A 15,342-nucleotide genomic window follows, 5' to 3' on the forward strand; every position below is an offset into this window, starting at 1 on the left:
CTTGGGTCGAAGTCATCAATTTGAATTTAGTACACAGCCGGATTCGTCAGCAATTGTGATGAAATCATGAATTCAAACGTCAGCACGTCAAACATAGTTGTATGAATTTGGTTGGTCAGCATGACGTCAGTAACTGTGATGAAATCATGAATTCAAATGTCAGCACATTCCTTTCCTATGACGTTACCAATAACTATAAATCAACAATACACTGTCATCCCACGAAATCATTTGAGCAAGTGCTTTTCAGGAGGAAAGATGTGTACTTCTAACGATAAAGAGTTCATCTTCGCAAGCTATTATCCAATAAACAAAGCATGTGATGATTGGTATCAGTGCTAGAACATTTGAACCAGTAATTCGATTGGGCAAAGCAGAACAATTTGGTGTACAACTGACCTGTGAAGAATGTCACGAATCGACCAAATGAACGATTATTTTCATGATGAGCTAAATGTGACCATAGTCAAATCATTAGGCTCAAATCATGAAGTGGTGCTGCGTACAGTCCTCGAAGAGAAGATGGTGCTGTTACGTAAAAAGAGTACATTCCATGTCCCTCGCAACATGGTGTATCTAACACAAACGGAATGGAACAAATTCATCAGCGTATTTCAGTGTGTGAAACATGCAGTGGAAGTGTGCAACAAAACAAGTATATTCCTGAAAAAGTACTATTTTGAAAAATGTATCATGCATATTGTACAACACGTATCTAGATATTGTGATGGTTGTCAACATCGTTCGTGGGTGCATACCTGTATTGATAAACAGTTTATTTGCGATCAAATGGACATTGAGTTTCCACCAATTGATATCGCAATAGACCTTAAAAGACTTGAATTGGAATTAAAATTATACGCTAAAGACAAACTAGTGCAAGAAGTTCAAAATACATTGTATCGACAATATCCAGAACCACTATCTGGTATGGATGTATGTGGAGTGTAATAAAATGATCCATTTCAATGAATTGTGTTTCTTTTCATTTCAAGTACAACCCCATATTCTGACGTGTACTATTGCACCACAATGTTGCCAGAGGTTTTTGCTCTAAACAGTTCAGGTTCTTTACTAATGAGTGCACAAACTTTTAAAAATGTCAAATCAAACCTTGAAACAAAAATTTCAAACAAAAATTTCGAAACTAAAATCTTGAAAACAAAAGTTTGAAAAATAAAATTTTTGAAACGATAAAACTTGGAAACGAAAAAAATTCAAACAAAAAAATTTCAAACGAAAAAAATTCAAACAAAATTTTGAAACGGAAAAAATTTCAAACAAAAAATTTGGAAACGAAAAAATTTCAAACAAAAAATTTTAAACAAAATTTTGAAACGAAAATTTTTTTAAAATTTCAAACGAAAAATTTTTAAACAAAAAATTTTGAAACAAAAGTTGTCAGAAAAAATTTCAAATAAAATTCTGAAACAAAAAATTCAAACAAAAATTTGAAAGCAAGAATTTTCAAACAAAAAGTTTCAAAAAATTTTACGTTTCACGGTTAACCGTCAAACTTTATCCGGTTTTTAACTATTCGATTAACAAATAAACGGTTTTGATCATATTTATCAGTGAGTGCAAAATGTTGAACGAAACCAAGATTTTTAAATGTTAAACAAAACTTAAAACTGAATGCAGCAAAGATTTGAAAATCATCAACCAATCAGATTGCACGAAAGATAGTGATCAACCAATCAGATTGCAGGCAAGATAGTGATCAGCCAATCAAATTGCATTAACAATAACTTTGCTAGTGTCAGATTACATCACCTTATGATTAAATTTCAAACTGTTGTAGCATGTATTGCCTTTCGTCTATGAGTCATAAGATTCAATAAGGTTAGCTATCAGATTTCAAATCAATCACCACCAATGATCTTAGACTATGAGCTGTGACTAAAGTTCAATGTATTGTTTCAAATTTCGCGCCTTATGTTAAAATTCTGTTTATCACCATTCCCAAATTTAAAGAATACTTCTCTTGATAACCTAAGTCTTAGAATTAATCATATCATTATATGTTCAATAAGGTCAATAATGTCCGTCAATTGTTTACCTGAGTAGAACCAACTGTTTTCTAAAAGTGTGTGTACTCAAACTTAAGAAGTACCACAACAAAGGAAATGAATCCCTGTACACTACCCCATCAAGGACAATCACGTGGTACAACGTCTTGCTTACGTTTATATTTGGCGGGAATAATCAAAACCAATGACGCATTCTCAAATTATCCTACAAAGTTTCAATGTACCAATGTTCTGGACTCCTAATCCCATCATAGGTTAATAACTGATCACGTGATCATACTCATATTTGACAATGATTTACCCAATGAATGAGATACTATCCAATTTTAAGAACAATTACCAATTATTGATATGACAATAAGAAATGTACCCCCTCCCAAAATTTAAGATTGGTACACAAATACACCTGTGTCTTATGAAAAAGTAATAAATCCTGTACTTATTCAATAATAAAGCCGGTCAATAACCTTTAAATTTTGAATATTTGGTCATAAGAGGAATACCAATGGGTCCTAGAAAACGTTTACCGAATTTTGTTATTTGATAATTCCCAAATTTAAAAGGGAACATAAATATATAAAGGTAATAAACCATATAACGTGCTAAATAGGGGTCAATAACTTCCGAAATTTGATTTTTGGTAGTTCTTTACCCATGAAAGGGAACGATGTGGACCATCCAAATTTATAGTGGTACACATTGAAGTCCTGTACTATGATACCAAATGCTTATATTAAACAATTTCTAAAACCGAGTGGATGAACAAGATACCCCTCCCAAATTTTTAAAGGGTGCGTCAATGTACCCATGTCTTATGATAGGAAATGAACCCATATACATGACCATATAACCATATAAGGTAATAGAACCTCATCAAAGGGGAGAAATTGGGCCAAAAACCAAACACATGGTACTACATATTGCTTATGTTTATATTTTAGCAATTTTTACCCATGAAAGGGGGACAAGATGGACCACCCAAATTTATCGTGATACATGTTGAGGCATGTACTATGATACCGAATGCTCAAATTGGAAAATTTCCAAAATTTACGGGGGTAGGCCATGGTACCCCTTCCAAAAATTTAAAGGGTGCATCAATGTACCCATGTCTTATAATAGGAAATGGACCAATATATACATGACCATATAACCATATAAGGTAATAGGACCTCATCCAAGGGGATAAATTGAGCCAAAACCAAACACGTGGTTGTACTAAAATTTGGCAATTTCGTACCCATGAAAGGAAACGAGGTGAACCACCAAAATTTATAGTAATTTATATTAGGGTCCTATACTATAATACCAAACATATAAAAGGGACAATTTCCAAAATTAAAGGGGTGGGTCAAAGTACCCCTCCCGGGTGCACAAATGTACCTATGTCTTATGATATGAAATGAATCCCCATACGTGACCATATAACATATAAGGTAATAGGACCTCATCCAATGGAATAAATTAGGTAAAAAACGAAACACGTGGTACAACGTATTGCTTACGTTTATATTTTGGCAATTTTGTACCCCTAAAAGGGAACGAGGTGGACCACCCAAATTTATCATAATACATATTAGGGTCTTGTACTATAATACCCAATGTTTAAATTGGGCAATTTCCAAAATTTAAGGGGTGGGCCAAGGTACCCCTCCCAAATTTTTCAAGGGGTGCACCAATATACACATGTTTTATGAAAGGTAATGAACCCCTGTATACGCCCATATAACCATATAGGATAATAACACCTCATCAAACGCGATAAATTAGGTCAAAAGACCAAACACGTGGTTGTACTAAAATTTGGTAATTTTGTACCTATGAAAGGGAACAAGGTGGACCACCCAAATTTATAGTGATACATACTAGGGTTCTATACTATTATACCAAATGTTTAAATTGGGCAATTTCTAAAAATGAAGGGGTGGGCCAAGGTACCCCTCACAAATTTTAAAAGGAGTGCACAAATGTACCTATGTCTTATGATAGGGAATAAACACCTATACATAACCATATAACCATATAAGGTAATAGGACCTTATCCAAGGGGATAACTTAGGTCGAAACCAAACACGTGGTACAACGTATTACTTACGTTTATATTTTGGCAATTGTGTACCCCTAGAAGGGAACGAGGTGGACCACCCAAATTTATCATAATACATATTAGGGTCCTGTACTATAATACCCAATGTTTAAATTGGTCAATTCCCAAAATTTAGGTGGTGGGCCAAGGTACCCCTCCCAAATTTTTCAAGGGGTGCATTAATATACCCATATGTTATGAAAGGTAATGGACCCCCTGTATACGCCCATATAAGTATATAGGGTAATAACACCTCGTCAAAGGGGATAAATTAGGTCAAAAACCCCCGAAATTTGAATTTTTGGCAATTTTTTACCCCTAAAAGGGAACGACATAGACACCCAATACTGATAGAGGTACATACTATGGTCCTAGGCTACCATACCGAATTTTTACATTTGGCAATTTCCAAAATTTAAGGGGGGTGGTCCTAGGTACCCCTGCCAAAATTTAGGGGGTGGGCCAAGGTACCCCTGCCAAAATTTAGAGGGGGTGGTCCTAGGTACCCCTAGGTCATTGACCCCGGGCCAAGGTCATTGACCTCTGACCCCGGTCATGAAAGAGAGTGAGGATGAGTCATTCGGGCAAACGCCGGGGCCTACTACTGCGTGGCTGTGTGGAATAGCATCAATTAGCATCTACGAAGCCTCTGAGTGATATACATTGTTCGATGCTCTGCTGTTACATGTGAAATTTCTGTATAACAAGATAGGAAGTGTTGCGTTTAATGGTATAGGATTGTGTCCAAGTATTCATGGTCGTATAAAAATTGTAGACGTTGGTATTTAAGTAAAATTGGTTGTGTTAATCTGTACGTGCCTACGCAATGGCAGATTACCGTCTCCACGAGCTGGCAGATATACACCTCATTTATGGAGAGGCAAGGGGTAATAGCCCAGAGGCGATACGTTTATATCGTGACCGTGACCCTCCTGATCCTCAAAGGAGATTAACTTTCCCTGTATATTTCCATGCCTCTATATTTGCCTTCGAGAGATAAGGTCTCTTCAATTTCCCCTACGTGGCATCGGAGGAAATCGCATGTGGCAGTTGAATTTGAAGACAGCACTGGGAATGTTCAGAGACCGTCCTGAAACTAGCAGTAGCCACGTGTAGGGCGTAAAACCGTGCGATGTGATGGTGGATAATTTTGTGGTAGGACCTAATTTATTACCGGCTTGTCTTTGTGGGAGTACGTATCTTTTAATTTTTGCATAGTGTTCCTCCAAAATTGTTAGAACATGTGCCCTTGAACATAAGAAAACAGATGCGATCCCAGCGTGACAGTGCACCTGCACATTTTCACAGGAATATGCATACCTACCTAAACGAAACATTCCCAGGTCGTTGGATAGCCAGAGAAGGGCCTGTGTTATGACAACCTCGTTCACCCTACCTCACGCCCCTTGATTTTTGGGGGGAGGTATGAAACGCCTTTTGGGTGCAACATCATCCACTACATCCGAAGAACTTGTTGCTCGAGATAATATGGCGAGGTACGAGCTATAGAAATTCGAAAATGGGGTGAAATGCGTTTCTCTGTAAACAAGATAACTTTTTTACGTGAATTCTAAGTATAAATAAGTTTTTCTGTGTGAAAAAGTAAATTTCGTTCTATTTACTATATATATACATAAAAATGCATTGGTTTTGACAGTTTTCGAAAATTTGGGTTTAGGCTCACTTTCATGTGGAATATACGCCCCTCCTGAGGTGGATCAATGTGATTCTATATACCCTTTAGGGGTCTTAGGGCCCCTGAGGGTGCTCCTATATAGTCTATTCGTTGTCTGTGACACCTGAGCAGGGATCATGGCCCCTGGACGATGGATCCAGGGGCCAAAAGTGCGATCAACTGTCCCTCCCCCACTACTGTACAGTGGTGCCCACCCCCCTTATGTCCATGACGCACCCCCCCAATTCTCTATCCGTAGGTGTTGTTCCATGAAAAAATCTTTTCGATTAATTTTATCCCCCATCAAACAAATTTATATAGATTTTAACCCCCCCAAATATTTCAATGACGCAGTTTGCGTCATAGCCCCCCCTTGTGGACACCCCTGCTACTGTATGTCTTCGTTTATCACCGGACTTCTCTTACCCAAGAGATATATTTTTTTTCCTGCAAAGCTCGTCAAGATTATTCTCACACATTCTCCCGAACAGTTTTAAATCTATTGTATTGTTTACATCCGAAGTCGGAATCCACACACAAGTTACAAAACTTAAGATGAGACCGAGCTTCGCGCTAGCATCCCCGTGTCTCGTTTCGGCACCGCCCGGGATTCGTGTTTGTGACAAATGCCTCGGTCCTCGGACCCCACACGAGGTTCGTATCCTAATTGAAATTACACGTGGCTTGAGTAACAACTTTAAGTCCCCCCAAAGACATAAGCTATTTAATTGTTAAAATACATATCCTAAGGGGAAAGTGAAGGTAATAATTTATGTAAAAAATTGAGTATATTATGAGCCCAAGTTAGGAAGATGAAATTCGGTATGCTCCTCATTAGAAATAAATGGGCCCATGCTCTCAACTTTTATCGATAATTTTGTTTCAAGGATGGAAAGAGGCATTTATCAATCTAAAAATGTACGTACTATGTGTGTGTTACAGCCTGACTGGAATACTAGGAGCAATTTCAGCCAAAGTTGGTATAAATATAACTTAAAATCTGGAAAATATACTGAGGAACTAAGACTCACCTAGCATTTCTAAAAGGGTGGGAAGAGTGAGACGTAAAACATAATGGAAAATGACCAATATTAGTATCGAGTAGTTTTCGGGATTGCTGAAATATTCAGATATTTCAGTCCAAATTTAGCCAAGGAGAGGCATGGCATGTCGCCGGGGAATCGATAGGGGCAACGCCAAAGGCATAGTCCATCATTATTAATTTCATTAATTCTTTATATTCAAAGAGGAAACGCTTCAGTGTTGCTCTTCGTTATTCATTTTACTCGACATTGCTCTTTACTGATTTCTCATTCCTTGACTGACACGACAGCGTACCGACTGGAATGCGAAAGGTGTTGTTCTTCGCTATTTATTTCACACATTTTGTTTACTATGAATAGAGTAACCAGGGGCGTCATTTAGGGGGGGGTCAGGGAGGGGCATTGATATCAAGGGAGGTAAACGACTGATTCCAACGGGTGAAAGACCGATACATAAGATCAGTCGCGAATACATACACACTTGATGCGCGCATGCACATATTATTATATTACATTAAAAAAACAATTATTTACATACATACTCTCATTATATGCAGAAAATAGACTATAATACTATAGTATTTAGTATAAGGACATTAAGATCTATAGTACGTGAGAGTAAATTAGTATGCTTTGACATGTATTTCCAAGAACTGAAACCCCTTCGAAAATCCAGGGAGGGGGCAACTGCCCTCTTTTCATCCACTGCGGGCGGTCATAGTACCTCCTATCACTAGAGTGTGATCAAATGAAAAGAAAAATGTATCAACATCCATTCAATGGGATTCTTGGATCATTCTTCAATCAAGTCTTTTTCAACAGGAAGGTTCGTTTTACCTACAGGAAAGATTGAAAATGGCCCCATTCGACTATCGAGAGACAAATACAGTACACCTTTAAATCGAAAATACGAATTTTGAAAAAAAAAATCGATGATGACCAAAAGTGCCCACTACGATCTTCCTCAAAGAATAAAAATAAAAGTAACAATAAAAAAATCCGAAATTCTGAAAAATTTGCAGCTTTTTTGACGGCTTGCGAATTCAATATTTGCACTTTAGTTAATTTTTTTTTTTTTGTCATTAAAACCGACCACGAGAAAGCGATTTATGAAACGCACAATCTCTACCTCTGATGGAGGTGCGTTAGATTTTCCGTGATCAGTCGCTAAGTCAGTAACTTCGTTAGAGCTTTATAGTATATATAATAATAATAATAATAATAATAATAATAATAATAATAATAATAATAATAATAATAATAATAATAATAATAATAATTGCAATTGCCAATATTTCTATTGGTGGCATACAGGATTTCATCTCTTTATTCTGGCGATGAAAATAGCGCTGAAGCTTTTGTTTACAACATTTCCTTCATAGGTGGTATCATGTTCTCTGTTTCTCATACTAACTACCCCTCAGCACCGGCATTGCCGCGCACATGTGCAAAGCACTCCGGTTCCGGCCCCGTCTTTGATGGCTGGACACACTTACACGATAATAATTTTTACAATAAACGTATTGTTTTGCTCAGCGAGTGGTTTAAATAAAATTTAATTCCTCATCTTGTGTTTTTAAAGGGGTAAAAGGGATCTCCTACTATATCTAAATTGTATACAGTATTTTGTAGTACATAATGACGTATTGTAATCTGATGGAGACAGCCTACCTCCCTCTGGCTGCGTGACTTCTATGTGTCTGTCCTCACAATCAGTGTGTCTTCTAGACATTTTTTGTGGGGGCGGGGTTCTCCCGGGACCTCTGAGAGAGCCAAGCCGGAGGAGACCAAAATAATACATCTATAATATAATAATAAATAGAACAGTACATATGTGCCCCCCGAATTCTAAGTGTGGCTCCTCGGAACATTTTTTTCTGAAAAAAAAAAAAACTGCTCACAGTGATCCTTTATTTTAGCTATCTTCTTGTCACTGAAGGAGAAAGAAACAAAATTGCAATAATGTTTTGTAAACATGAATAAATTTCAATTTTTTGGCCTTTTCTGTGTCTTTCCGCAAAATTCCGAGCTCTTACTTCCCGTTGGTCCGATTTCTCCCTCTCCTATGAAACTTACCATGCGAGTGCAGAGCGGTACGAAGCGAAATGGTGTACATTTGAAAGAGACCTTAGCAGCCGGAATCTGAAGTGCTTTTTTTCTCAACGCAGTGCTGTCATCTGGCGCTAGTTACGTTAACCATCACTCGAAGCGTTGAATCGTTTACTTTGTATGTTTTTGAAGCTAAATGTTTGAAAGAAGTTCCGAATGTTTTATTGTTGAAGTTTGTTACTGCTGTGTTAGTCAGTTGTTTTTTGAGTACTGTGTGGATGGAACGAAATTCGATCTATGCCTGTTTGTGTAAGAAAAATATCAATTATAGAAACTGTTGCTGTAAGTAAGTTCGGTATGCACATTTGTGATAGTGAGGTGCTGGATTGTTACAATTAATGAATATGACAAGACTCACAGAAGAAATGGTGATCGCTCGAACGAGAGCATCAGATCTCGCTAATATCAAGAAGTTAAACTGTTGGTAAGTATTAGACATTTTGAACATTCTTAATACTTTTAATTTTTTTTTTTTTTGGGGGGGGTATTTTAAAGATATATGGTTATATATAAGAATCACCAAGTAAACAATAATTACTGTCTAGAGTACTTCATTTCTGAGAGTAGGCCGCGATCACTTTAGTGAAGCGGTTGCCTCTAGTGCATAGGGTCCTTGGTTCGATTCTAACTTGAACCAAGTGGGATTTGGGTTTACTTGTAGTTCTCGTATTCCCTTCTACATTTTTTCACTTCACTATTTCATTCATTATCATCACCGTCTTCCTTTGCCACTATTCCTTAGTTGTGAGATGTTAAAAAAATCGTAAATCAGTATGGGACGAATTTTATTACAAGAGGAAAGAAACTTCACAGAAGTTGAACCACACTCAGGGGCAGGGCTAGCACTGTTTTCCTTGAACGGGCCAAAGGTGAGCAATGAAATATTAAACATTATTTAATAGAGCTGGTAATTCACGGAAAGTGTAATCGTGATGCCATCTCAAAAATTAGTATGAAATTCTCTTTGATTGGCTCTATTCTGGTTGGACACAGATTTCCGTAACTCTTAATTTGAGCCAGAATTTTTATTTCCTTTTTTCTGTTCCACACAGGCCTACAGCTAGAAATTTCGGGTTCACTTCTGGTAAGCCCCACCGCGGTTACTAATAGTAAATCGAGCAGAACGTAACCTAAGCAAAATTAACTTAGGCTAACGTAAACATCTCTTAACGTTTTATAAACTGGCGGAATAAGAAAGTTATGCCGAAATTTCTTTCGGGAGGAGGCCTGACTTCAGTCACTTTTAAAAGCTAATGTCTTATTTTCTGTAGTCTTCTCTCTCTCTCTCTCTCTTCTCTTTAATTTTTGCGGAAAAGGGCTCCCAGACCCCATGGACCCTCCCCTTAACTACGTCCTTATTTCTACATCTTGTATTATTTGTTCCACATATTTCAGTCCGGCTTCCTCTGTTTTATCTTCTTCTGCATTGCGATTTTTCCGATCTTTGACTTCGTATTTTCCGATATGTTTATATGGGATCGACCTTTTCGTCTTTAATTATTTTCGCCCACTTTCTTCTATTCAAGGAATCCTCTTTCCCTCAAATAAGTGTGTATAAGGGGGAATGGCATCAAATTGACCTCGTTCGGAGCTCATATATTCGCTATCCGTAGATGTATTGTTACAAAACGTGTACTGGGAAAACAAGTATACATAGTGACTGTGGGGGGCCGCGGTGGCTTAGTGGTAGAGCTTTCACCTCTGGTGCGTGGTGTCCCTGGTTCGATCCCAGCTCGCGCCGTGTGGACTTTGTGGTGGACAAACATCGTGCTCGTGGGCTTTCTCGGGGTTCTCCCGTTTCCTCCCACTTTCTTCATTCCACCACTTCATTCATTTCTCATCTTCACCGTCTCCTTTAGCCTAGCGGGCATAGACGTGGGACGTAACTGAAAGATTTCATTTCATAGTGACTCTGTCATGGTATTTTCACTTCAGAAGTCTCCGTAGGTGTTCAGGTAATTGTTCCAATTTACCGCTAGCCGATGAATTCCGTCGTGGTAGCAATCCGTCGATTGTTGGGCGAACCACACACTTACTGCATCCTTGGACCACAGTATGTATCACTGTGGAACCAATGACCCTTTAGTGCAGGGGTTGCCCAAGTGGGCCCAGCCCGAAAAAACCCGGCGGGTTTTTTCAAGTTGGACCCGTCTGAAAAAACCTACTTTAAAACTCACCTGGGGTTTTGAGCTTTTTGTTAGTGTATTATCGGTACAACTAAGGTGATCACATTGAAAGTGATTTCTATTAGATTTTGGACTTCCCTTGGGCGAATTAGATGCTTTCGTGTTAGAGTATACAACATTCAATGTTAAACCTATATAAAGTTCTGAATGTACTGAATGAATAAAAAAGCTTACCTTAGCTTGAGATAATTATAGAACAAATTAATGTATGGATTGTGTTTATAACCTGTTTGAAGTAAAATATGCAATTTTATATCTGAGAAAATATTTTCCGTGAATAGTGTGCTCGGCGACGCCATGGGACGTTATCCCTCATACATTTGACGAGTTTAAGACCATAGGTGCCTGTACCACAAGTAAATGTGTAAATACATTAGTAAAACGATTAGTATTATTTCATACATTTGATGGTAACACAAGTATTCTTCAGTAAAATTTGGCTTTCCAACAACAACAATTTAGTTCCGTCATTAGTTGCTACTCTTCAAATAAGCATTCTGTAGAATCAACACCAGCAACAGCGTAAAAATTCTTGTAAAATTTAAGAAGCTTAATGCTCGCAGTTCCGAAGGCTATGTAACGCTACTATTTCAAATGCTGAATTTAAACTTCCGTACTAGTGGAAATGTCGATGTACAGTAAAGAAAGTTGCATTTTCGGGAAAAACCCGTCATGAAAGAAGTGCTCGGGAAATTCTCGCAATAGAACGTACAAAGAAGCATCGGAAGTGAATACGTCAACAATAAAACTTTATTGTAAGCGGGAAGATATTTAGTTTCATTTAAGGCATTTTGAAGCATTTACTTTGTCAAATAGGAGTTATCTCTGTGTTAATTGTTTTAAATTCATTTTCGGGAAAGAACCGTCCTGCTAGTGCTAGGCAAATTCCCATAATTGAACGCGTAAGTATCGGAAGTGAACTTCAACAATAAAACCATTAATTTTACGCTGGAAAATATTTGCCATATAAGATATTTTGAAACATTTATTTTAAAATACATGAATTATATATGGGTGATTCCACGAAAAAGGGAAATTTTCTGTCACGGGCATTTCTTCAAACTACTACTAGAAAGAATCACCTCATTTTTATTTTGTTTGGTAGTAACCGTCACAAAGTAGGTATGCCATGTATAACAGTTTGCAAATATAACACGAAACATACGTAAAAAAAAATAATTATTACCCAATTTCTCAACACCGTGGGCTGTCACAGACTACAGTTGACTGATTTTAATCAATAAATTACAACTGAAGTCGCAAATCAAACATCATTTAATGGTAATTAAATGGAAGAGAACACTTCAATGTTTCGGTTTTGTGGAAAGTAAACCTTTATAACGATTATTTTCGAAAGCTTGACTATGCTTCGTTTTTGTCACCTCTATTTCGTCTCAACTCCATGGCAATAGAAAAAATTATCATTGCTCTCAACAGATAGCATGGTCGTCCACATTGGCAACACCCACAAGAAGACAAGGCAGACATGTTTGACTGAAGAACAGAAAAAGTTGTGTGCATGTGTTAAAAGCCATAGGAAAAATATTTTTGTGTGTGGAAAGCAGGTGCGTATATTAATTGATTCTCAACACCATGGTATTTATTACTGAATGTATTTGTATGGTATATACCTTCTTTCCACTGAGGAACCTACGCCTTAACGTAGAAAATTCGTACACAATTACTCACATGTACTGGTTAAAAAGTGGGCCGGTAAAAATAAATTATATTCGATTTTCTCAACTCCATGGTTCTCAACTCCATGTCCATCTGAAAACTAAAGAATCCACGGTGTTGAGACAAGTTCACGGAGTTGATAATCCTATAGTGTTTGTTACGCTCATGTTCTTCCAAATATTTGTTCTTTCAATATATTGATAGAAATAAAGCTCGTTTATGGTCTAATGACTAGTATGCTTGCCTTTCGTGCGTGGTTCTGGGTTTGTTTCCCGTTGGAAGCTCAAAAATTAATGGTGTTTACTTCGCACAGTCAGGCAATTGAAAAACTCATTTGAGTAGAGATGACTGAAACCTGATCGCGCAAACCATCGCAACGGTCGTAGAAGCCGACACGCTGACCACGTGTCATTTACACTCAAAGACCGGCTGGTGGGTTCTAGCCCATTTAAGGAGTGTTTCGCGGAAGTTCAGATTTGGGGCTGTCAGGTAGCCGGAGGTAAAACTTCAGTCAAGATGGATGGTATATGTTTTTAACCTATTGACGTCTGAATCTTATGATCAACTAATTGTTTTCTTTTCAGGGATTGTCGAAGAGTCTGAGGGCAATATACAGACAGTCAATTTTATGACGCGGATCGGGAGGAATTTCTCCTGGCCTACTAAACCTGACGTTTAAAAAGCGTTGGCAGTTGTCATTCTGTGTAGACTAGAACAGCCCTTCCCTGTTTCCTCAAGACATTTCCTTCATTGGAGTGGAAAATGAGGGCTACTTAACAAAGAACATCGAATTATCCAAAGAAAACAGAAATGATGAGTGCCTTACACTGTCATTTAGTGTGCATTATACAGAGCGTTTCAAAACAATACCGACAACGTTTGGGAGGTGATTCCTAACACCAAGATAAGATAAAGAGTATAAACCAATCTGGGTGCACAAATGCTTCCTTTCGCAGTTATAGGTTGCCGAAAACATGAAAAAAAAATGAACTTTGAAGGTCCATAGCATAAAACTATGGGACCTACCGTAGTCGGGTCAGACTTCACTTAGGAATTAGTATGTGTGCTATCCAAATATCCATGTTTCAGAATCTTGCGGTACTCCACAACAACTTTTATAGAAGTAGTTGGTGAGTACTTCAGATTATACGCCCGTAACCAAACTCCCTCTATAAAAATTGCTTCGTGAGTACCTCAGGATTCTGAAACATATTTTTGGATAGTGCACATATTAGTTCCTAAGTGAAGTCGTGACCCGACTACGGCAGGTCTCATAGTTTTGGAGCTATGGACCTTTAAAGTTTTTTTTTTTTTTTTTTCATTTTTTCGGCAGCCTATAACTCCGAAAGGAAGCATTTGTGCACCCAATTGTCTATACTTTTCGTCTTATCTTGGTGTCAGGAATCAGCTCCCAAACGATGTGTGTATTGTTTTGAAACACCTTGTATATATACCAAATATACGGTACAAATACACTTACCAAATGTTGAAAAAGTATTGCACTTTCGACGTGTTGACTTGATTACACAGAGAAGACAGACGGTTTACATAAGCTCAGAAAACAAATGAAGTAGACAATAGACAGGTTTAGTGACTACTTCGTCTAGTCGTAAGCTTATGTGAAAAGTTTGTCCTCTCCATATGATAGTCAACATATTGAAAGCGCAATAATTTTTCAATATTCGATAAGTGTATGTGTATTTCTTTTTTCTTATTTACGTCACATATTCATATATATATACACTCAATTTTGGAACCTTCATTAGATATATTTTCATATGTTTGCAGTATTTTCTGGAGTATTTTAGTTTGTTAGAATTTTATTCAACATAAGGAGAATAATTCTAACTTACAAAAATTATTGGAAAATTATTTCAATTTTTATGCAAATTATAAGCTTAATCACTTATAAACCAAAAACTTATCACCCAGATGTATCACGTTTCTCAACTCCTCAGCAATTTTCAACTCCGTGTTAACTAATCTCAACTCCGTGGGTGCTGAAAAGTTTATTATTTTTTATTTACTACACCAATAACGATTCAGCTCTGCTGAACACCTAATTAACATGTACTTAGTAGTAGTAAGTGCATGTGATATTTTTATTGAAATAGGCGACCATCAACGGAACAAAAATTTTCCAAGTGAAAATTTCCCTTTTTCGTGGAATGACCCATATTTGTTTTAATTAATATATTTGGTATTCATACTGTATTTGGCGAACGTTACTGAGGCTTCTGCTGGAATGATTCGATCTACATTTGTTCGTTTGTCTGCCTGTACCACACACATATTACAGGGTACAAGCATGAGACACACTAAATTTCCTGTATAGATTTTGACGGCATACCAACGTAAAATTTCAAAATTGCAATTTTTTTTTTTTAAATAGCGGGTATCCATGCTACAAAGCGTAATTTTCGGTCTTTTAAATACAAATTTTCAGAGTAGAAGCCCGAGACACTTTAAATTAGCTGTATGTATTTTGGCGGCGATCCAACGTAAAATTTCAAAATGGCTGCCATTTTTCAACTAG

The 15,342-nt window shown here is 37.3% G+C and overlaps 1 protein-coding gene across 6 annotated transcripts in view; it reads left to right on the forward strand.

Annotated features, from left to right (window-relative positions):
- The first annotated feature begins 9,059 nt into the window (after positions 1–9,059).
- The window catches only part of LOC145668473 (uncharacterized), a 269,194-nt gene continuing 262,911 nt past the window's right edge, over positions 9,060–15,342 (forward strand). For 2 of the 6 annotated variants that reach the window (XM_081736399.1, XM_081736395.1), the window contains exon 1: positions 9,064–9,367. In XM_081736399.1, the coding sequence (XP_081592525.1) occupies positions 9,282–9,367 (86 nt within the window). In that variant the 5' untranslated portion in view covers positions 9,064–9,281. Of the gene's footprint in view, positions 9,368–15,342 lie in introns of all 6 variants that reach the window. The other 4 variants (XM_081736397.1, XM_081736394.1, XM_081736396.1 and 1 more) reach the window with 4 other exon arrangements.

Source organism: Thermobia domestica, chromosome 13, assembly GCF_964235325.1.
Source record: "Thermobia domestica chromosome 13, izTheDome1.hap1.1, whole genome shotgun sequence".
Classification (NCBI taxonomy): domain Eukaryota; kingdom Metazoa; phylum Arthropoda; class Insecta; order Zygentoma; family Lepismatidae; genus Thermobia; species Thermobia domestica.